Source organism: Haliotis cracherodii, unplaced genomic scaffold (assembly GCF_022045235.1).
Source record: "Haliotis cracherodii isolate W230 unplaced genomic scaffold, xgHalCrac1.p SCAF_11, whole genome shotgun sequence".
NCBI classification, from domain to species: Eukaryota; Metazoa; Mollusca; class Gastropoda; order Lepetellida; family Haliotidae; genus Haliotis; species Haliotis cracherodii.
Window position 1 is genome coordinate 26,050,561 of NW_027266266.1, and position 25,621 is coordinate 26,076,181.

Sequence of the window (25,621 nt, forward strand, 5' to 3'; positions counted from 1 at the left end):
TTGTGATAAGCATGTGCTTCTTTGATGTACCCAATAAAGTCTGTATGAAATAACCCCGGATATTGACATGATATACATATATACAACAATACAAATTCTTTTAATTCATTTCTTAATTCTTCAATTGATTAAGATCAATGCCCCGTTAGAAATGAGACGGCATCAAGTCACTCAACAGCACATTTCTCCCCATTCGTGACCAACTTGTGTTATTCCGGGACAAGCCGAATAGCAGGTTACGGAAAGGGGCGAATGGTGACGAATGTGAAATGTAAAGGTGAAGGTCGTTACGGGAACCAAGCTCCTTTCCAGCGCGTGAACCTTCGTTACACTCTCGGTAACATAGTATAGAGAGCTCCGCGAACGGGCTATCGCTGTGAGGGGCTTGTCAGTCTACATCAGAAGCGACCCGAAGAGTCGGGTGTAAACTCCTCACAGTGATTGGTAAATGACATCAAGGAATAAACTCTTAACAGCGTTAGTACCGGAAGCAGATTCGACACAAAGTAACAAAGTGTTCAGGGCACAAACCACGAGAAACATGAGACAGATACTGTTACAATGATAGAAAGAGGATGAACAGAAAGGCACTTAAGTGGGCGCACATTTAATTAGCACCGTGCCCTAACCGTAAGTTAATTCACAGTATAGATCTAGTTCTCTTTTCAAGACCCTTTCTAGTTCTCTGTTCAAGCCCCTTTCTCACGTTGTTCTGTTGTTGGCGACCTGTGAAGATTCCGGGGTAGAATATAGGTCTTCAGCAACCCATACTTGCCGTAATAGGCGACTATGCTTGTCGTAAAGGGCGACTAACGAGATCGGGTGGTCAGTCTCGCTGACTTGGTGGATACATGTCATCGATCCCAATTGCGTGGATCGATGCTCATGATATTAATCACTAGATTGTCTGGTCCAGGCTCGATTATTCACAGACCTCCATCATATATATAGCTGGGATATTGCTGAGTGCGGCGTCAAACAACAAACCAACCAACCAACCAACTGTTGTTGACATCGCAGCTGATCATGAAATGATATCTGTGATACTGCCATTCTTTCTCAATTATTGACATTAAAACGGTTTAATTTCCAACTTCATGTTCAAAACTCTTAAAACGAAGACGAAACCATTCGGAAAACACTGTTATAAAATCATTTTGAGTATCAGCAGAAACACCATTAGAATCTAGACAATTTGTGAATGTATATAGTTGCCATAAGCTTGGAACATTATCATCATGTTACACTTTGTATCCCCACTTCATATATGTTTGCGAGCCTTACCTCTCTTCGATCCGCTAAACAATATGTGACCACGAGTTTAATTATGTAATTAAGGTGGACGCTTCAAAGTCCACTGAAGAAATCAAATTGTTCGCCCCTTGCCGCTGAAGTTATCTTAGAACGAATTAAGCGACACAAAAGATATTCGATAAGTAATGAAAATATACCCCAAAACTTACTTTTTAACTGATGCACATTTTAATTAATATTCATTTGAAGATAATTTTGCATCAGAAAAATCTTATGCACCGACGATTTATCGGCTGCTGTTTGTAAATTTCCTGTCTGTAATATCGTGTGACTGACCATGCTCTTTTTAACTTGACTGTAATGGAGGGGCTCAACAACGTGACGGTAACAAGAGGGCGCTTGCATGGTTGACTCATCTAGCTCAACAAGGCATCACTATAAAATTAACATGACATGGTCATTTGACCATCCAAGTGTAAACAGAAATAAATGGTGGGATTGTTATTGGACACGTAATGAAATATCTCAGGGCTCGAAAATCCATAACAGGAGGATATATGATTATTTAGACCGTCTACCATTAGTACTACTGTCAATGTCCCTGGATAAAAAATTGTGAGGTATGAACTTTAAAACACATAGTTTAGATCATGTTTTTTCCTTATTGTTACCAAAAGGTATAAGTGAGAGAGTTGGCTAACATTAACATTGTTACAAACTCCAGAACACATTTGATTGTATGTATACCATTTCTTGTTATGACATTCTGAAGAAGAGAGTTACAGTAAACTATCAATATGGTATTAAATCATTTATAAGGCATATTATAATAACTTTCTTGAGAGAAAAAAATTTAAAGGCAAAATTTGTTAAAAAAAATACAACCTACTCCTATTCTGGAAACTGTCAGGGTTAATAAGCAAAATTGTCATCATGTGACCTGACATCATTGAAGAGGGTTTACTTGCAGACGACACTGTTTCTGTATTGAGTTTGGTAGATTACGAGTGTTCACCATAGCATCACCTGACAATGACATCAATGAAAACTTTGAATTTCTGATCAATGACCTCACACATATTTATCCATATCGATATGAGCCAGTGGTTTGTCAAAATATTCTTGACCGCAGCGAGGAAAGTGAGGAAGATCTACCGAGTGAAGACGATCAGTCTGATGTCAACACAGAAAGACTAGGGAATACAATCTGGTGTTAAACGCTATCCTGACATTTCAAAATTTAAAAATATATATGTTTATCAATAAAAAATAAATCATGAGAAAGTTATTCTTGTGTAAAATATGCCAGGTGTAGACTGACACTCAGCAGCATCAGAACATTGTTAATTGTGTTGTCTTTATGCCAAACAATCAGCACAGGGCTATCTAAGCTAACTTTGTTTTCTATACAAATGAATGTTATGTGTTAAAATTGTATTGTCTGGTGATGGTTGGTTCTGTTAATACTGACGTGTAGGGACACGGGTGGCCCAGTCGTCTAAGGCGCCGCGATTCGCTGTGCAGAGTTGCGGCCCTTGCGCATGCCAGAAACCTATGATTGTGGGTTCGAGTCCCGGTTCGCCCCGATTATGTTTATAGGTTTGTCAGCACCATACCCGTGCTCGTGGGTTTCACCGAAGTGGTAAACGTCTGAAACCTGCATCACACTGGGCTTTCCTCCCACATCAAGCTGACAAGCCGCGATGTAACTGGAATACTGTTAAAGCAGCGTTAAACCCAACTCACTCACTCACTAATACTGCCATGTAAACAGGTATCATAACATGTACTTCATTGATCAATAGAGGGACACTAGTGGCAGACTTGTCCACATTTTCTACTCGGGTACCCACCCCACTGTTACCCGACCCTACCCGCGTACCCACCCCACTGTTACCCGACCCTACCCGCGTACCCACCCCACTGTTACCCGACCCTACTCGGGTACCCACCCCACTGATACCCGACCCTACCCGGGTACCCACCCCACTGTTACCCAACCCTACCCGCGTACCCACCCCACTGTTACCCGACCCTACCCGGGTACCCGCTGTAGGTCTCAAGAGGTAGGTACAAATGTCTGGTTGGGGATAGTTTAACTGTAGCCCTGGCAAAATGTATTTAGATGGTCATAGAAAACGATCTGGTCATTTAAAGTTGACTGAAGTTTTATCTCTATTCAAACATATAAAGTCAGAAGGAATGGGTGTATAGTCAAATAAATTCATACACTAGTCACTTATAGTGTAACCATGGAAGTTCTAGATAATTTTTGCCATTAAACAATATATCACGTGACTAACCACAGGTCTGGGTAGTCCTGTGGGGATCTATGTCCTACTCAGGAACCACCCGACCCGAGTACCCGAGTTACCCGTCCCAGCCCTACTCCTAGTGTATCGATTCCCCCTGTACAAATGGTCTGGGTGAACATATTTACTCTCACATATAGCAACTCAGTTGACAAGAGCCCTGGCCACCCAGCAACTCTAGCTCTCAGTATGGATCAGTGTGTTGTTTGGTGACTGGAGCAAGGTGTAAACTGATGGAGCAGTGAGAAGTTGAGTCATGATACATTTATACATGTATCGGTCATACGTACATTCGGCTAGTGTCAGCCATGTCTCGCATGCAGACAACCCACTGCTCTCACCGGTGTGATGAAAAAAAATTCTCTAGGGAATATAGTTACTGTTCACATAAGGGAGACTGTCAAGATTACATGTGTGCATGAAAATGTGGTGAATGATGGTGTGTGTTAGCATGGTTAGAGTGTATGAGATTGATTGTGTGGTTAAGTTTGACGTGGGAATGTCAGTTGAATGTGGAGCAGATAACTATGGTACATGCACCAGTAAACCTCATGAACAGCATGTTGTTGGCTTATAGCATTCTTTCAAGATATTTCAATGCTTCTTATTTGCTGTCACTGATATTCGAGTCCCGTGAAGATCTGGGGAAGAATAGATCTTCAGCAACCCATGTTTGCCGTAAAACGTGACTATGCTTGTCGTAAAAGGCGACTAACAGGATCGGGTGGCCAGGCTCGCTGACTTGGTTGATGCATGTCATCGATCCCAATTGCATGGATCGATGCTCATGATATCAATCACTGGATTGTCTGGTCCAGACTCGATTATTTACAGCTGGAATATTGCTGAGTGTGTCGTAAAACAACAAACCAACCAACCAACGATATCATGTGTATGTCAAACTGGCTGCTGTAGGATATTTGGTTACAAAATCAGCCCCTGTTTGGGGTAAGATTTACGACACACTTCTGCATTCCCCCAACGACATAGCATAAATTATTTGTAAAACTGTAAATCTATCTCTGACTTACTCCTCACCATACATAGTTTCCTTCATATGCTTCAGGCATGGCAAGTCAGTAGACTATGTTTTATTCTAGATGATTAAAGTCAAATCTCTTACTCCAGTATTATGCCTCTGTGTGTGAAGCTGTGAGGTCTCTCCCATAGGAGGCTGTGTCAGAGGAGAATCCTCAACAGCCAGGGCAGCAGTAGAAACTAACATTTTAATTCACTAGTCCTTATAATGTAAAAATATAGCAAAATCCTTAAAAATGGCAAATTTCTACTACTCCTTATGATATCTTAACTATTGGGCAATTTGGCAAGGACTACAGGACTAGCGCCAATTTCTAACGTTGCAAGGTGCAATGAGGCTTCTAAATTCTTGAAACCAGTGACCGAAGCATCCAGACTAGCATGTTTGACTTCTGTATCTAGAAAACATACTGTCCCAAATGATCATCATGAAGGGTGCACCATTACACTGTTGATATTGTATACAGCGAGTCGTTTCTGAGCCCCAGTACATCTGCACCCAAAAAGGAATACCACAGAAGAAATATTTATGTCCCACATGCCTTTTCTTTGAATTGAATTTTTTTAATTGATGTGGTGAAGAAATGAAGCAAAGTCATTCTAGAAAGCTGTCATCATTTTCTCAGAAATATTTGTGATTCATCCTGTTTGCTTGTATCCTGCAAACAAAGTAATTTGAAACATATCAGTGTGTTGTTTTTGCCAACTGTTTTCTTGTGGTCTGATTTTCTTTACCAAAGTCTCATCATTACTTTTTCTTTCAGATCTTCAAATAGCTGTTTGCTACTTTTGTTGGGATTTGAACTTTGAAGATGGACTACCATGTAAGTAACTATATATTTAGTGTATTTTGAGGCCATCCTCCATATCTCCAGGGCTTGCATTCAGTAAGCCTAAGTTAAACCCTGAATCCATTCCCCTGGTTCTCATGATTTCAGATTACCTCTTAATGTGCATGTTTATTCACAGCTCACAATTTGGATGTTTGTGTGTTTGTTTAGATCATGATACTCATACACATGGTTTCTGAATGTGAACAGCAGTTACACCACACAATGGTTGTTTAGCTGTCAGGTGCTCACACGACCACATTTGTTTAATAATGCTTACGCAATGCCATCATACGATGACCATTATTTTCTCCTTTTGGAACTGCCTGTTAAACTTCGTGCAAACTTTACTGCTCACCAATGCTTACAGATTACAATATTAAGGTTCTCCCTCTGTGATGTTTGTTGTGCTAAACACGAAACTACTTCATCCATACATGGCCAGCAAACCTCAATTTTTTTTAACACAAGTGACAATAATTGTCTGCCTTGGGGGTGGCTTTATACGGGACGCTGTTGACATACAACTGAGGTCACACCTGTAACATTGTGACAACCTTTTCGTCCATTCTTGTCACATTAGAACTGTCACAGAATAGAAGGTCAACTCTTTAACATCTTCATGACAAAATGCTTATATGTCAGAAAACAAGAACATAAATTGGTCTTGCAAAGGTTGTATTATCATGATTATGGACATCAATCTGACAACAGAACTAATATGCATTTAATGATATAGATGTTAACTCAGAGTCACATACGTCCATTATGTCTGGCATATCGGGAACAAATAGGTTCTCCTGCAGTCTCTGACTTTCTGATGACACAGGAGCCAGGTGAAGGTAGTCCATCTTTTCCAAAGTGTGTGATACTCCAGAAGAACTACATGGACGTTGAGGTGCCGGGTGACAACCGTTTCCTGTGTAAGTAACATGGCCAGTCATGAAAAAACATAGTCAGTGATAGAGGTATGATTACCATGATTATGGGGTGAACATGGTGGAGTAGTATCTCACCCTATTTACTGATTACCATGATATAGCTCAAGTTTGCTGACTGCGGGGTAGCTGACTCTTACATACTATAAACATGATGAAGGGATTAGTCCACATGGCTTTTAGCAGTCATGAAGGTCTGGGTTAGAATTGGTCTTCAGCATCCTATGCTTACTTAACTGTTTAGGAATGTTTTGAAGTGGGATTTGGAAACAATATAAAGTATGTGTCAATTCACACGTCACCTTATCTTTTAACCTATCACACACCATCTTTTTGTGACCCGTGAAGATCCGGGGTAGAATAGGTCTTACGCAACCCATGCTTCCGAATACAAGGCGACCATGCTTGTCGTAAGAGGTGACTATGCTTGTCGTAAGAGGCGACTAACAAGATCGGATGGTCAGGCTCGCTGACTTGGTTTGATGCATGTCATCGATCCCAATTCCGTAGATCAACGCTCATGATATTAATCACAGGATTGTCTGGTCTAGACTCGATTATTTACAGATTGCTGTCATATAGCTACAATATTGCTGAGTGCAGCGTTATACAACAAACAAAACTTATATCTGTCGGTTTCAAAATCTTACGAGTATCCTAATCCGAATTTGTCTCATAAACTAAGTGCACTAGACAATTTTTGCTTGACTAGGGCTTAAGACCAGTGGTTAAAGTTGCAGTATGTGATATACTATATATTACCTGGAGTTTTATATTGCAGTATGTCGCAATACTTAGGTCTGTATTGTGATATTGTGATGTTTTTGTGAGTTGGCTGCGATGATGTGCAAACAGGGAGAACACTTTGGGACGTCGTTACTGGAGACAATAAGTGTATTGGCAAAAGATGTTGGACAGTGTTGGCACACATGTGTATAAAGCTGCAGTTAGTGATATTGGAGGGTTGAAGTTCTCAGCCTCACTGAGAAGGAATTGTGTAATAGTGAAATCTTTAGTTGTGGACATCACATAATCTCATTCACTCACTCACTCACACATCAGTCCTATGCGTATAATCTCTAGTCTTAAATATGTGTTTCAGTATTAAAATGCTTAATGCTGTCTTTGTCAAATTGTGTGTCATGAGTGTTTGTGTGTACATCAGATTGTGAGGACTGCAACAAGGAGTATGAAGGGGACTGTTCCGTACATGGACCTCTTCTCATGGTGGCAGACATACAGGTATACACTATTTCATTATGTTGATAATTGACACTCCACAGCAGATTTGATCATATTCCACTGGAGATAAAACACAAATCTGCAGATTGCATTACGATTTGTCAACATTAAACAATCACTAGACGAACTGTATGATAATTTCTGCAAAAGGTCTCCTTTTCACATTTTTGTTTTCTCACAACCCCAATGACAGTGAATCCAGCCATTGTCAATACTGTAAACAGGGAATTTTTTGCGACCGTTTTATTATTGCGAGTTTTGCGAACGAGACTCAATCGCAAAAATTAAAAACGCAAAAATAAGTATAAATAATACATACATACTTTATTCATTGCAACGCGTCAACAAATGTTGAAATAATCAACCAGAACCACAAGTTACTTTATAATTTAAAAACACAAATGAATGCAGAATGGTCACACAATACATCACAAATGACAGTGTAAACAGACCAATTAGTGTCACTGTTACCTCACAGTAATCCTGCCTTCTTCCAACCTGGCTTGATTGCGTCAGTGTCCTTTGCAATTTTGTCCACACAGGAAACAAGCCATCTTGCGTGAATCGGTTTCATGACACTGGTCAACTTTCCGGCCAACTCAGATTAACTAGCTTCGGAGAGAAGCTGTCTATTGTTTGGTAATCGAGGTGTCATCTCAACACGGCAACTCGCAAAAATATCTCGTTGCAGTATTGTCTTTGGTGTGGTATTCGCAATATTTTAACGGCGCAGAAATAAAGCTGTTTACAGTAATTGTTTAAGTACTGCCATGCAGATGTGAGTGGTTATTTGTAAGTGGCATATTCAATTAGTTGACGTGGAACGACAACATTGTCATTTTGGTCAATATTTCAGGAAACACCAGGAAGTGTGGACAGAGCATGGAAAACATTGCCTGTTGGTCTGGAGATTGAAGAGTCTGAAATCCCAGGCGCTGGTCTTGGAGTTTGGGCGTATCAGGACTTTGATCCACGCACCTGCTTTGGGCCGTATGAGGGAGTAGTCGTCAACGATGAGGACACTGCTCATGGATCAGGATACAGCTGGCAAGTAGGTGCTATATTTGAAGGCTGCTGAATATCTGTGTGACTAGGGGGCACGAGTGGCCCAGTCATCTAAGGCATTGCGATTCACTGTGCAGATTTGTGTCCCTTGGGCACGCCAGAGACCTATGATTGTGGGTTTGAATCCTGGTTCAGCCCGATTATGTTTCTAGGTTTGTCAGCACCATACCCGTGCTCGTGGGTTTCACCGAAGTGGTAAACGTCGAGCTTTCCCCCGACATTAAACCCAACTCACTTACGCAATTGTGTGACTGCCTTTGCTAGAATGCTACACTTTGTTTTATAATAAAAGATCCTCACTACATTGTGTCAGGTGGTTTAGTTTTCCCAGCCCTACAGGCACCACAATTTGCTGTGCGGAGTTGCTTCCCTTAGGTGTGACAGAAACTTATGACCTTGGGTTTGAATCCAAGATTTGTCCAGATTCTGTTTGTAGGTTTGTCAGCACCACATGCGTGCTCATGGGTTTCACCAAAGTGGTAAACATCCACGACCTGCATCACTTGGGTCCTCCCTCTGAAGGGGCGTTCGGGTAGCCTAGTGGTTTAAGCATTCACTCGTCACGCCTAAGACCCGGGTTTGATTCCCGACATAGGTACAATGTGTGAAGCCCATTTCTGGTGTCCCCCGCTGTGATATTGTTGGAATATTGCTAAAAGCGGCGTAAAACCATACTCACTCACTCCTCCCTCTGAAATACTTTACAAAGTGGCTTTAAACCCATTTCACCTATGATTTATGTGGATACTGGCTAATATATTAAAGTTCAAATTGAGGGGACATTATATTTGATTTAGGATGACACACAGTATGTGCTGATATGTTCTGAGGTTATTCATATCATAATTATTGTCAGTCCAGGGTCATTCACTCTCTCAAAGATTTGCTAGAACTAGGATGATTCAGGAAGCATGTATAAAAGTTTACACGAGCAGATGTTATGAACACCAAATCTGTAACATTTGTCACTCTCTCCAATATTAAGCTGATATTATTGGAGTTTCCTATTTCTATTTTTCAGATCTATGCAGATGGACAACCTTCCCACTTTGTAGATGGACAAAACTGCCACACAGCCAACTGGATGAGATATGTCAATTGTGCTCGCACAGAAGAAGAACAGAATCTGACACCATTTCAATACAATGGTCATATCTACTACAAAGTATACAAGAAGATTTGTGTTGGTTCTGAGCTGCTTGTCTGGTATGGACACAAGTATGCAAGGAACCTTGGTATCAAGAGACAATTTAAGCTACCACAGAGTCAAGGTACCCCTCTCAATATATACTGAACAAACAAATTAGAGATAATAATATATATTCGTACAGATTTAAATAAACTAAAAAGATATTCCCAAATATATCCCTAACTTTTTTGGTTCAGTATAGTACACCAGCAATCACAGCACTTACTGAAAGAATAATCTGTTACATGTGATGGCCTGTCCTGACTAGTTGCAAGCCATCGCGATATTGTTTGAAATTTTGGCATTACGCAATATTCAGATGATCACGTAACACCTGAAGTACCAGTCAACAAATCCGAACTGAAGACTTCAAGTATGCAATTTAATCCTATTATCATAATATCTGCTTATAAACAAATTGTTCATTGTTTATCTGGACCAATGTTTGCAATATTTTTTATTAATTATATTCAATATTTCATTCAATAATTATGATAATGTTTACAAAAATTTTGGCGAAATCGAATGCGAAGTGATCGGTAAATCGCATAACTCACCATTATTTACAGCAACCACGGTCAGTTTACCGCTATTGACGCCTTGAAATAAATTTTAGTTGCAAGAGAATGGATACACATATCATAAATGCCGTACCATGACTCGCTAAAAGTCATATTTGAGGCAGTTTGACTATTAAATGTCAACATAACGTTTTCGCAATCAAAATGCATGTAGCACGGGAAGTCCCTACGGTGACTGGTCAAAATGTTCCATATGTAAAAAGAAATATCCTGCATACCACCCGTACCAAAGTGCTATGCTTATGGTTCTTATAATTTTAAGTATATATATGGTGGAAGCTCCAACTAAAATAACACGATATTGGAATATATTATTCCTGATAAAAAAATAATTTCAGATACAATTTCTTCTGGCCATTGCATCAAAATTCTTTGAAGTTTGGTACATTTGTACTGAATCACTGGTAGAATGGGAGGAAACGTGTGCATAGCTGATTTCATTTTCCGGCTTAGTTTATGAGAAAATACACACGGTAATCTTAATCTCTGCATATAAAACAATGCCTTGGAGAGCAGGAAATACATTTTAAATGGTAAATCATCATGTCTAGTGATGTTTTATATCAAAATTCATACTTTTATTGACGAAGTTTGTTATACCTGTTTATTCACCTGAATTTCGCTGAAGGGATGCAATGTGGTTTTTTTAAAGTGCATATAAATACTAAATAAATCTTTTTTTACACTATGAATCATAAACAACTTCTATTCTAATCTTTTTTTAAACTCTGAAACGTGCAACGTAGATCGTGTTCGGTAGGCAGAGCATGTATACTGTTTTGTTGGTCGTCTACCACCTGTGACTAGACGTTTATTAAACCGCTGATCATCTATAACGCTCATCAGTTATGTGGACCCCAAAGGTAGCGTTGTAGCGAGGGATCACTGTAACTGAAATTAAGCTGACATACTATGATATTACTGGGCGTTGGGGCAGTCAGGTAGCCTAGTGGTAAAAGCGTCTGCTCGTCACACCAAAGACCTGGGTTCGATTCCCGACATGGGTACAATGTGTGAAGCCCATTTCTGGTGTCCCCTGCCATGATATTGCTGGAATATTGCTAAAAGCGGCATAAAATCAAACTCACTCCCACACTCAAAGCGGCGTTAACCCAAACTCACCCACCCACTCACCCACTTGTACTGATGGTAACAGAAATACAAATTTCTCTTTATTTATTTTCTTTCCTGATATCATGGATAAATACCCAGCTAAATAAGCTCATTATCTTTTCTGCGCCAGTGGTGTACCAGTATATATTTTGTAAATTGTCTTTCCAGATACCTACCCATGTGACAGATGTGACCTGGGGTTCTCATCTGTGATGTTTTTGTGGAAACATCTGAAGAAGATGCATGGAGGAAAACTGACAGCTCAGTTGAGGTTCATAGTGAACACTCAGGGTGTTACTAGCTGTGACATTGGAAAGGAAATAGAAAACCAGATACAGAGCAGTAACCATGGTTACAATGAGAATGGAAATGTGGGCAGCACTGGATGTGAGGGAGCACTGAAGGATCCCATGAAACACAAGGAGGGTTCGGGGGGAGTCCGGCGATATCAGTGTGGCCAGTGTGGGAAGGAATTTAAACAATCAAGTCACCTTAAGATGCACATGAAATACCACAGTGGAGTTAGGCCTTTTCCATGTGGTGAGTGTGGGAAGGCGTTTACACAATCCAGTGACCTTCAAAGACACATTATACTCCACAGTGGAGCGAGACCTTATCCGTGTACAGAGTGTGAGAGAACATTCACACGATCATGCTACTTGCAAAAGCACTTGAGGTGTCACATAGGTGTCAAGCCTTATAAATGTAGCGAGTGTGGGAAAGCATTTTCAGAAACAAGTGACCTGAAGTCACACATGAAGAGTCACAGTAGCATTAAGCCTTACCTGTGTGGCGAATGTGGGAAGGCGTTTACAACGTCAAGTGACCTGACGTCGCACATGAGGTGTCACAGTGATGTCAAGCCTCATCAGTGTACCGAGTGTGAGAAGACGTTTACGCGGCCAAGTAACCTTCAAGCACATATGATGTGTCACAGCGGAGACAAGCCTTTTGAATGTACCGAGTGTGGGAAAGCATTTCCACTGTCAAGCTACCTTCAGAAACACATGATGTGTCATTCTGGAGTCCGGCCCTATCAATGTACAGTGTGTGGTAAGTCCTTTAAACAGTCAGGTAACCTGCAGACACACAAGCGGAGTCACACTGGTGTCAAGCCTTTTCCATGTAACGAGTGTGGCAAAGCCTTTTCAAAATCAAGCGACCTTCAAAGACACATTAGGTGTCACAGCGGAGTCAAGCCTTATCAGTGCAGTGAGTGTGAGAAGGCGTTTACAACATCTGGTGACCTGCAGAGACACATGAGGTGTCACAGTGGTGAAAAGCCTTATCAGTGTCCTGTGTGCGAGAAAACCTTTGGAGATTCTGGCGGCTTGCAGAAACATTTGAGATGCCACACCGGAGTTCGGCCTCATCAGTGCACTGTGTGTGAGAAGGCGTTCACAACATCAAGTCACCTGCATGTACACATGAGATCTCATAGTGGCGTTCGGCCATATAAGTGTAATCAATGTGGAAAAGCCTTTACACAGTCAGGGAACCTGCAGACACACATGCGGTCTCACAGTTGATGTGGTCGAGTCAAGATTTATTATTGAGAAAATGTTAAAAGTCCATTGAAATATCCATTCAGGGCTCGAATTAGCTAAATAAAACATGCACTAGAGAAACCTATTATTGAAAAATGCAGCCTAATATTTATTTCTACATGCTCCATGTGCATGTAAAATAAATTTATATTTGTGTCTGATAAACCCTTGCTTGTTCACATAATGTTTATCTTTGAACACTCAATACCTCAAAGTTTTATTTACCTTACTACATCACTAATCCCTGTGTTTTGTGTAGTTTGTCATGCTTTCGTGGGCTTGACATCATCGAACAGTGGGTTCTTAAAGATTGTGTGCACATGTTCCTATTGGGAGCTTCCTATTACATTTTACAGCAATACATGATATTTCATGTGACACTGGCAGCGAAGTGGCCCATGTTTCAACACTTGACATTTTTATGGGACAGGGTGCAACCTGGTTTTGTCTAGTGCAACTAGGTTTTCATGTTAAACATGCAGCTGGAGCAAGATCAACCAAGTTCCTGAAATCAAGCGCTGCATTCTCCTGCAGCGAGACATGAGTGGAACCAGTGGTGACAGCAAAGTCTGTACAGTGACTGTTGTGCAGTAAGAGACTGAGAAGGTCCAGTTCATCCAATGTCTGATTTACTAGGACCGCCTCCGTGGTCTAGGGGTAGAACGTCCGCCGTTAGAGCAGAAGGTCCGGGGTACGATCCCTGGCCACGTCATACCAAAAGACGTTAAAAAGGGTACTTGTTGTTACCCTGTCTGGCGTTCAGCATAAAGGGGCTAAAACAAGGACTGGTCGGCTCGGACCAAGTATACTGTGTCTGAGTGGGGTATTCATGTTAAACTGCAGCACGGTATCTCAGTGGGCTAGCACTATAAATCTGCATCAGTCCGGACTAGTACAAGCAGCCACACACCCACACACACACACCCACACACACACACACCCACACCCACACACACCCACCCACACAGACACACCCCACACACACACCACACACACACCACACACACACAGACACACCCCACACACACACACAGACACACCCCACACCCACACACACCCCACACCCACACAGACACACCCCACACACACACACACACACACAGACACACCCCACACCCACACCCCACACACACCACACACCACACACACACACACACGTCGATATATAAGTGCAATAATCTTGGATGCGACGTTAAACCCCATTTCATCTCACTTCACCTCTGATTTACTACTGTGCTGTGCACAGGGTATCCTGATGTAATCTTACCAATGACATTAAAATCACCTCTTATCTCCGAGATGGTACCTCTGCTTGAAGATCTAGGGACACATCCATAGGAGGTCCCATCAGTTGAACTTTCTCATCAACCAATTGGCATCAAGGCTTCTAAACCCTCGGGACGAGTCTCCGCAGCAATCAGACAAGCATGTCTGATGTCTGTATCTCGAAAATGAATTCAATTGAGAAAATCTGAATGCGAAAAAAATAATACCAGGCCTTTGTATTGTTGTGGAGATTTTATACCTCCTGATATTGTGAGCGCCATGGCATGGCATTCACACCCAAAAGGGTTACTATGGATGTTCAGTGGTAGTTTTCTTTGGCGGAGATGAAAAGTTTTGAATGAAGTAGGTAAAAATTAAGCGGAACTGTTTAAGAAACCTGACGTCAAATTGCCTCAAAAACTCACGCATCCTTCTTTTGATTGGGCGGTCACAGTGTTCTCACCGTGCACAAGCTTGTATGGAGGTGTCCCCAGATTTTGACCATTTGATGAAGAGTACAAGATCTGATTTTGATTAGTTTGCTAATTTTGCTGTTATTCCAACAGTGTTGCAGAATTCACCTTTACATGAATATTCACACTGGATATATTTACTATGTAGTTGGGCAGCAGTATTGTTGTTGTGTGCTTATGGTAAACATGTCAACAATGTGGATCCATCATGGGGCATTACTTAACTGTTTAAGAATGTTTTGATGTGGGATTTGGAAACAATAAAAAGTATGTGTCGATTCACATGTCACATTATCTTTTAACCTATCACACACCATCTATATATTATATATTGTCAGCATTACAAGCTTGGCAAATACATGGAGTTCACAAGTAAAACTCACCTGTGTGTCCCATCTCTCAGATGAGTTGGGTTAAACACCACAGTGAGTTGTCATGGTGTGGCTGCTTCATATGGGAGAAAAGCTGCGTATAAGACATCAAAGCCAGTGTACAACTTGTCGACCATCTGCCATGAGATTCCAGAAAAGGCAAAACGGGTGAAAACCACATCAAAGGACCCCTGAAAATCTCTGATGACACCAGGTGTTGGGGAAAAGGGTAGGCATGTCCTGCTCCACCGGAAGCACCAAGTTATGTACGGTTTCAATATTAACCACATGAACCCATGGGCACTTGAAGTGATGGTTCAGATCAGATGAACTATGACAAATGAAGCTAAACTGCTGCTGTGGGGACAAGTTTGGAAAATCACCATAATGATGAAGGCAAGACACTTATGTTGGGATCAGCCATCACCCCCTGTTACCCTGTGTATTATATCCTTTCTATGATATTATGTCGTGTTATATCTCCATTATAATAATGTGTCAAAGACTGGACTCAAATTAGCTACCGTATTCCACGTAATAAGCGCCCACGGCGATATTTGCTAATATATTGGCTAGTGAACAGTCCCAATTAGCACCCCTTCTGAATGATCAATGTACACAAGACGTATTTATTCACGTATAATACGCACTCGTGTGTTATATGCACCCTTAATTATGCGCAATTAAATTCTGGAAAGATGTCTGTCGTATATAAACATTTCAGGCTGTCGGCATAAATCACGAAATTTATATTTCAACTGTTTTTATCACCAAAATAATATTCTAATAAGAGCCCCCTATTTCTAATTTCGAGAGCGCCCTCGTCGCTTATTACGTCGAATATGGTAGCTTCAGTTGAGTCCAGTTCGTTTGACACAATACAAGAAGAACAGCCCTTCTCTCAAATTACAGTTTTGTGGCTGAACCAAGCTGGGATATCACCTGTCCTCGACCTGCCTGATGGCAGTAGGACTTACCTTCTTTCGCCATACTCAAGAAATATCCTTTCCAACTAGAAGTTAATTTATTAAAATATTCTGGATTGAGTAAATATCAAGGGCTAGCTTGGAAGAGGCAGCAATTTTTAAAAAAAGCTCCATTTTGAACTCTGCTTCAGAAGGGGGATTTGGGTTGTTTATTTCAAGCTCGTGAGCCAGAAAAATACTATGCCAAGTTACTGATAAGTGAGAGTAAGATAGTGACTGGCCAATGGGTTCAGGACATTTAATTTATCATTGCATTCTGGAGGTATGAAGCAATGTGTAACTCAGGATGTAGCATTGTTGGCGTTTTGGCTTTACCATGGTTTGGGTTACAATGTACCATCTAAACTTGTCCAAGATATTTGGGCAAATAATATTTTTCAGTCTCCCAACGGTAACAAGTAAACCCTCCTGGTGAATGTTCTTATCATCCAAACCAAGCAAAACGAAGAGGTTTGAATTCCCCTTTGCCTCTGCATGATCTGACTCAGGAGTGATGCTTACTGGACGACTGAGAGTCTGCCAGTTCAGGCCAAACTTTATTTTAAAACTTGGTTAATGAATCCGTCGACTCCAAAAAATTGAAGCGTTGAAAAAATTAAAGCAGTGTGTTTTGTTTTCTGCTACCTACAAATAAAAAAAATATTTTTAAACACAGCCTCATTTACAATTGATATCAACCTAAATAATTTATTCAAAATACTATACTTGTAAAAGCGCAATGTTTGTGTCGTGTATACAGTATGATAAACAATGCAAAGGTGAAATAATTAATTTGTGTCAAAATAGCGAAAAGGAAAATAGCAGAATGCCTCTATATTTTTAAACTTTGTCTATTTCAAAGTTGTTGTTTTTTATGAATGTTCCCAAATTACTCTGATTTGTGCACCCCAGATTCGCATCTATAATAAGGTGGGTGGAACCACTGTCTGGTCACATATCCTATAATCCTGGAATTACTGCTGTGGTCCCATTGTGTGGTATACGTACATAAAGAATGGGTAAATTATCGTTTGTTTTCCCTTTGCCCTTCACATGGTTCCGTTTCACTCCGCTGATTCCCGTTTTGACGCGGTGCCGTTTTTGCCGTACCCTAAACTGGTTCCACCGTTGGTACACGCCACAAACTAAGCGCTTTTACTAGACTGGTTCCCGTTCATTCCTGCGACAGCCTTCTGTTTTACTAGTTTAGGTAGATAGGTGCCCAGTCAAACCTAATCGCAATCGTGGACATCAGTTAAAAATATATAAAGTCGAACAATCATTGTTAATGGCAAAATAAAGAATAAACGCCAGTATCTTCGTGTATATCTTCTTAACGAAACAGACTGTATAGTTGCATATGGCTAGGATTGGATAGTGACTAGGAATGAATATTTTCTCATGGCAGTAAGAAATTTTCACAAACATAAGTTGAAGTGTAAATTGAGTATTTCATATTAATATTATAGAATCTATATATTATTTATCTTCATGACAGTAAATATCAACTGGTTATACATGTATTATGACAAAAGTAACATCTGATCTATCATAAACCCAGCTGGCACATCTATGAATCGGCCACCGTCGGCAATATCGGCATCGGCAAACTGCATCTGTCGGGCGGATGCTGCTGATAGGCACTGTCACTATTGAACCTTATATATGATTTCATTTTGTTATCATTACATAAAAAAAAAAATGTTGATGATTACAATGAGACACGATGTTGGCCCGATGTAGGTGTGCTAGATAGTTACTGTTTATCCTTGTAAGACAACATTTCTTGGACTTCCACAAAAATAATTAAGTCCGTCAAAACTGCTTTTAGATGAAAATAATAAACCGTAGAAAGGGCCAAAATCACAAAATAAGAAATTCAACTTTTTCAGGTTTAGATTTATTTGGCTGTTTTGACCGAAACTTGTAATTGCCGTTTTGTGGTTTGGCAGGTTTGGCTTCAGGACTCAGCAGCCCTGCTTGTTTACAATGTTATTATTTAAAGTGGTGAGTGGGATTGTCAGTACATAGTGGTCCGTTTTGAACAGGTACACTAATGCATTAACTCACACCGTGTAAACAGGTTTCGTTGAAAGGTAGTCCAGATGCATGTAGTATCGATGTACATGTCCATGTTTTGAACATCGGTCTCAATTTGTTAACCATTTCAGGTAAAACAGGAGCCTTGTGAAGATACTCCTTCCTCTCCAGTGTGTGAGAGACCTCGGAATAAATGCATGGACGTTGAGGTGCCAAGTGACGACTGTTTTCTGTGTAAGTAATGTTAAAGGCATTGAATAGAACAGGAGCAGTTCTTTCTTGCCCTATCAGCCAAATCAAGGAATGGCCATCCAGGTATAAGGGGTTGAATATCACTAAAAGGGACAATGCCATAATTTCAGGTATAAATCATCAAATACTAATGACAATTTTCCCTATTTCATTCCATGGTTCTCATATATATGTTCCTCAATTCAGTTTAAAACTAGATTAAGGTTTGATAAACATTGTATAAAGTACAGGATTTGTTACTCTGTGCCATCAACAATGAATTAAATATACATTGGGGTGCTTGTTATGACCCTAGTGCTTTATGTGGTTGTTTAGAGGCTCCTTGATTCAAAGATTTCTCAATAATGTCTTACACTGGTAATTAGTTGAAAAAATGTGTTTGTATTTCTAATGCCAGTGATCGAGTAGGCTTTAATGCTGCTTTTAGCAGTATTCCATCAATGTCACAAATGATGGCTCCAGAAATACCTTCAAACATTGTTAACCTGGTCTTTGTCCTGACAAACGATTGTACCATCACATATGGCAATATGACTTCTTCATCACATTTAATGATTGTGCTGCTGCCATGGCATTGTGGACAATTATATATGTATTTCCAAAAAGTAATTGCCATCTGTGTTGTTCATCAGATTGTGAGGACTGCAACAAGGAGTATGAAGGGGACTGTTCAGTACACGGACCTCTTCTCATGATGGCAGACACACAGGTATTCTCCATAGAGTTTGCGCCCCTTGGGCATGCCAGAACTCTATGATTGTGGGTTCGAATTCAGGTTCGCCCCGATTATGTTTCTAGGTTTGTCAGCACCATACCCGTGCTCGTGGGTTTCACTGAAGTGGTAAACGTCTGAGACCTGCATCACTTCGGGCTTTCCTCCCACATTAAGCTGACATGCCATGATATCACTGGAATAATGTTAAAAGCGGTGTTAAACCCAACTCACTCACTCACTCCATATAGTAATTTTAGCCTAATACAGTTTGTTTGAGCTAAATTGAAGTTTAGATCGTGACAAATTGACATGCTCATTGTATTATATTCACAATGACTTCTCCATTGGGGCATTGTTTCAGGAAACGCCAGGAAGTGCAGACAGGGCTTGGAAAACAATGCCTGTTGGTCTGGAGATTGAAGAATCCGGCATCCCAGGCGCTGGTCTTGGTGTGTATGCGTCTCAAGACTTTGTTCCACGCACCTGCTTTGGGCCGTATGAGGGAGATGTCGTCACAGATGAGGTCGCAGCTCATGGATCAGGTTACAGTTGGCAAGTAGGTGTCACACACAAATGTTCAAACTTATTAGCAGCTCTTTGAGAAGAATATACAAAATGTCTACGCCAGAGAATAACCAAGCCTGATTATTGGACGAAACAGGTTCCACTGGGCGTGAATTCCACAGCAGCTGTGACAGTCACATGAAAGGACACCTGGAAATCAGTGATGACACTTCATGAATTGTTGTCCGAACAATGACGTTTTATTCAAGAGATTAGAAAGTATGATGTGTCAATTGGAGTTGATAATATATTGATATAGTTATATTTTGTCTTTCATCCATCCAATCGTTATGATCATTTAATGAAGGTAATCGGTAAATTTTCATCTCATTTATTCAAATAGGTTCAGATGGAAATCCCGCACAGTCTGTAGATGGTTTGTTTCACTCTTGCCACTTTGTATTGTCAAAGGATTTTACATTTATTTTAAAATTGGGATTTCATATTTCTTTTCAATCAGATACGTGCAGATGGACAACCTTCCCACTTTGTAGATGGCCAAAACTGCCACACAGCCAACTGGATGAGATATATCAATTGTGCTCGAACAGAGGAAGAACAGAATCTGACAGCTTTCCAATACAATGGTCATATCTACTACAAAGTATACAAGAAGATTGGTGTTGGTTCTGAGCTGCTTGTATGGTATGGACACAAGTTTGCAAGGGACCTTGGTATCGAGAGACAACTGAAATTTGCTGAAATACTAACAAACGGTAATTGTCAGAAGGCGCAGGATATAAGTCTGATTTACATATCTAAGCTCTAAGGCAGTGGATGGGCACTCAGACAGGCTCTACCTATGCGCCAATACCAACAGCTGTTACGTTTTCTGAGTTCAGTGCATGCCTCACTCGCACAAAAGCAGTGCAATGCAATTCTACAAGAAACAAATAAGATTCATGTCCCTATCTAATATCATAGTCAACACAGTTTGCACTTCCGGGTTGTGGACATATGGATAATAAAACTCGGCTCCTTTGCATGACAAGCGAGCACTGTAACCACTAGGCTACTCACAAACCCTTTTAAGCGTAGGGAATGGGACATCATACCCTTGTAAAAGTCTAATTTACCTTTATTGAATCAGCCCTATATAATACTCTTATGAATGTCTTTCCAGATACCTACCCATGTGACAGTTGTGACCTGGGGTTCTCATCTGTGGTGTTCTTGTGGAAACATCTGAAGAAGTTGCATGGAGGAAAACTGACAGCTCAGTTGAGGTTCATAGTAAACACTCAGGGCGTTAACATTCGTGATTTTGTTGGGGTTTTAGAGAGCCAGGAACAAAACAGGGACACTCAGCACGTTGACATCCGTGACAGTGACACTAACAAAGACAGAAGCAATGGAGGTGAGGGAGCATCAACAGAATCCGATGACGCCCAGACAGTTGGACACCATCAGGGAGGGAATCGCCATAAGTGTCATAAATGTGGGAAGGAATTCACTACAAAAAGTAAACTGCATGCACACAGATGTCTCAGAATTGTCAAGCCTTTTTCATGTGAAGAATGTGGGAAAACATTTAAGCAATTAAGTGAGCGTCAAACACACATGAGTGTTCACACTGCAGTTGAACCTTATTCATGCAAATTCAGAGAGTGCGGCAAAACATTTGCACTATTAGGTACCCTGAAACAACATATCCTGAGGAATCACAGTGGCGAAAAACCTTTTAAATGCAAAGAGTGTGAGAAAGCATTTAAATATTTAAGCAGACTGAAGACACACATGATGACTCACAATAGAGGAAGACCCTATTCATGCAGCGAATGTGGGAAAACATTTGCACGAGTACAAAATATGAATTCTCACAAGATGGTTCACAGTAGAATACCTCATTCGTGTGAAGAGTGTGGGAAAACGTTTAGACAATTTGGACAACTGAAGGTACACATGGTGTCTCACAGTGGAGTAAGACCTTATACATGTGAAGAGTGTGGGAAAACATATAAACGATCACAACAACTGTTGGTACACATGGTGTCTCACAGTGATGTCAAGCCTTTTCCATGCTTTCTGTGCGAGAAAGCATATACACGATCAAATTACCTTAAAAAACACTTGGTTACTCATGAATAGACTCTCCATGTACAGTGAATGGGGGAAGCACATATAAGGAACAAGTGGGGACTCATTCTGCTCCAGGAACATATGGTGTGTCACGCTAGTGTTAAACCTCTTCCATGTAAGGCATTTGGGAAGACATTTACACAATTGGGTAGCCAGGACTCCATTTAAGGCATCACAGTGGATGTAAGTCCTTATTATTATAGAGAGTGCAGGTAAACATTTACAGATGCAGGTAACCTGAAGACACATATGAGGCATCACAGTGGAGTAAGACCTTATACATGTCGAGAGTGTGGGAATCAAATAATCTCGAGTCACTGGATTCGAGCGACTAAGGGTATCGGGTGGTCAGGCTTGCTGACTTGGTTGATGCATGTCATCGATCCCAATTGCGCGGATCGATGCTCGTGATATTAATCACTGGATTTTCTGGTCCAGACGCGATTATTAACAGACCGCCGTCATATAGCGGGAATATTGCTGTATGCAATGTTGAACAACAAACCAACCAAACACTGGATTTGAACCATAATAGTGTGGCAAGTGGGAAATTATTGACTCAGTCAGCTAACATAAAGCAAAACATATCTGGTCACAGTGGTTTCAAGACTTGGGAAGGCATTCAGACAAGGAAGGAGCCTCAAGACGCACTTGCAACGTAATAGTGCCATTTACACTCACTCATAGAGTGACTGCCTACCCTCAGTGGTGTCAAGCCTGTGAGAAGGGCATTTTAAGAAACCTGCTGGTACACATTAGTTGCCAAGCTAAGTTTGAACTTTTGGTCTCATTAGTATTTGACTCCAGTGAGGAGTCTGGGTTAGAATTTGTCACTAGCAACATATGCTTGTCATAATAAACAGTGACTAAACGGATCATATGAAGCGCTGTGACTTGGTTGATTGCATGTCTTCCCAGACGGCCTAGATTGTTGCTCCATGATCTGGAATGTCAAGACTTGATTATTTACAGGCCACGGTCACATAGATGGAATATTATCAGGTGTTGCATTATTAGTGTTTGAAGAATATCTTTGGGAGAGGTACACTATTTAAAGGAGACGTAGGCCTTCCAACAACAAACACATTAGTGTTTGAAAAATATCACACTTTAAGTTCACTTGAATGTGAGTTTTATTGATCAAGTAATTACAGGGATAATTATGATGATTATTTTGAAACAATAGTTTGTCTATCTTTCACAACCATATGGTAAGGGAGATGAGGTGGTCGATTTAAAAAATATAAATTGTCAAAGCACCTTTGGTTGGGAATGTATATTAAAGTATGTGAATATATGGTTCATAATTAGCATATTAGAATGTTGAGTTCAAAGTTATTAAATGCAATGTACTTCTATCATTGTTAATGTCCTATTTATGTTGCACAGTGGTTGTTGGATCAGAGTTGCAGTTCAAATGATGGGATAAACATGATACAGGAGAAGTTAATTCACACCACCCCAATTGAACACAACGTTTAACCCCATTTCACCCTCACCCATTGGTGCATCAACGTTAAATACTTCTGAAAAATGTGATTCACATGTGATATAATTATACATGAATTATACAAGACATTTGCACATAAACATAGTGTAAGGCATGAATGTAATGTCATTTGGTTAAAAACTTGCATAATATAAACAAAGAAAAAAGTTAAGCACACCCCTATTTCTGAACCATGACAAATGGCAAAAATCATGGCATGGCATGACTGACTAAAGGAGCTGGGCGATACCAATGTCATCGGATAGAACAAACATTTGACAACAAATAAAGAAGATATTGGTGAGTTGTGATTGAAATTTACTGACCAAAACATCATGGTAACGCAGGTACTGGTTTTGATCTTGTACAATACCTTAAAAAAGAATGGAGCTGCAGGATTAAGTAAACGAGTAACGTTCGATGTTTCATGTGAAAATGTTCCTTAAAGTCTCCACTTGACACCACCCGTGAAACAGATCAGTAGCAGGTATAACCGCCACGTGAATTGATGACTCATTCCACCCTATGTCTCATGCCTCCAGTCAGACGTTGGATCTGTTGATGGGTCAATAAGAATCACTCCTAATGTAATGCTGCTTCCAATTGGCGTAAATCTTGTACAGGAGGATCTCGTGCCTGTATGCGCCGCCCCAGAATATCCCAAACATGTTCAAAGGGGTTCAAATCTGGGCTTATTGCTGGCCAGGGTAGAGTCGTTATTGCATTGGCCCTCATGTAATCCACGACTACATGCGAACTATGAGGCCTGGCATTGCCATCCATGTACTGAAGTCGGGTAGCAAGAGAGTGTTTGTCAAAATGAGGAACGACGACTGGTCTCAAAACGCCCCTGATGTACTGAGGCCCTGTTAAGTTGCCCCTGATGTACTGAGGCCCTGTTAAGTTGCCCCTCATGGTGACCACATACAACCTGCAATCATGAGAGATTCACCCCCAAACTATTACCGGCTCCCCGCCGTATGCAACAGTCGGTTTAATGGTCCTGGGGATGTAAGCCGTGTTCCGGTGCCTCCAAACTCTCGTTCTTCCATCAGTGACGTGGAGCAGAAAGCAACTTTCGTCTGACCAATGGATCCATCTCAAAGTTCTCAGATTCCAATTCTGTCGCGCAATACACAATGCTAAAGAAGCAGCTTTGTGGTGATCTCTCAACAAGGGACGCTTTGTGACTCGTCAAGCCCTCAGTCCTGCTGTCCTGCTGTCAGCCAGCTTAAGAAAGCAATTTTAAGGTTTGGATATACTGCTTTTAGAAATACTCGAGGGTAGCATGCTGCACGGACATACCATGCTAGGCACGTGAGCTTTAGTCACGCATGACTGATTACATCATCTCGAGAAAACATAATTCTTCCCGTAATTATATCTTTCATGACTGTTACAAATATTGGGACCAAACAATAATGAAATGTATTAGGGTGTGCTTAACTTTTTTCTTTGTGTATATTTTTAATCATCGAACTCAACAAGGACCAAGAAAAAAAACCCAGAAAAATGTCACCTCCTGAGAACCACAGGATCGAGGCACGGATCACAACGGAACAACGTCTTTTGATGACTGGAAGCAGGAGAATCGAAGTGGGCTGTAACCACAGTACAGTATGTTCTTAATGCCAGGGACAACGCAGACGTTCCTGATTCCTGTGTAAATCTAGGTCTTGTTCGTGGCAGGGTAAGTAAAGGAGACATAATCTTGCAGTGCTATACAAGAGTCACTTGTATACATCTTCCCGGGGCAAGAGAGTTAACTGACTTAAAAGTCCAGTGGAAACTGGACTTTTACAATCAGTTAACTCTCAGCCTCGGGAAGATGCTTATATACGGCGGAGATAACCACTGCCGATCTCCAAAGTATCTCAACCAGCAGCTTCAACAACAAGGCATGAAATTACAGCATGTATGAAATTGATATTGACATATCAGAATGTGCAACAAACAAAACAAACAATACATGAAGTATTAGCAATTTTTAATCATGGTGCAAGAAGGTCATATGTATAAGGGCTGGGACGAGTCCAAATTTACTACCCGGGTACCCGACCTCCTAATACCCGACCCTACCCGGGTACCCATTGCAAGTCTCAAGAGTAGAGTACCCGAGTTACCCGTCCCAGCCCTATAGATTTATTATGTACGGCGAATAATAGGTATTCGCATGTACTTTTGTATGAACTTTCAATGATAGCACGAATAAGATGGTTCTATAGGAATGTATGGAACAGATGAAGAATACCCGAATCCACACTTGAAACTACATTTCATAAAATGTCCTGGATCTGT

General features: G+C 40.7%; 2 protein-coding genes across 5 annotated transcripts; both read left to right on the plus strand.

Annotated features, from left to right (window-relative positions):
• Positions 1 to 454: 454 nt before the first annotated feature.
• On the plus strand, positions 455 to 14,086 carry LOC139456374 (zinc finger protein ZFP2-like). Of its 4 annotated transcripts, none has more exons than XM_071238028.1 (7): positions 455 to 630; positions 5,369 to 5,428; positions 6,264 to 6,357; positions 7,538 to 7,614; positions 8,471 to 8,665; positions 9,701 to 9,950; positions 11,731 to 14,086. In XM_071238028.1, exons 2-7 carry the CDS (start codon positions 5,417 to 5,419, stop codon positions 13,089 to 13,091), a joined length of 1,989 nt encoding a protein of 662 aa, XP_071094129.1. In that variant the 5' UTR covers positions 455 to 630; positions 5,369 to 5,416; the 3' UTR covers positions 13,092 to 14,086. The 4 variants fall into 4 exon arrangements, with proteins under 4 accessions (XP_071094129.1, XP_071094130.1, XP_071094131.1 ...); XM_071238029.1 differs by having other exon boundaries at positions 455 to 587; XM_071238030.1 differs by lacking the exon at positions 6,264 to 6,357.
• A 6,139-nt stretch (positions 14,087 to 20,225) lies between these two features.
• On the plus strand, positions 20,226 to 23,123 carry LOC139456375 (histone-lysine N-methyltransferase PRDM9-like). Its single transcript, XM_071238032.1, has 2 exons — positions 20,226 to 20,471; positions 20,879 to 23,123. Exons 1-2 carry the CDS (start codon positions 20,279 to 20,281, stop codon positions 21,841 to 21,843), a joined length of 1,158 nt encoding a protein of 385 aa, XP_071094133.1. The 5' UTR covers positions 20,226 to 20,278; the 3' UTR covers positions 21,844 to 23,123.
• Positions 23,124 to 25,621: the final 2,498 nt, after the last annotated feature.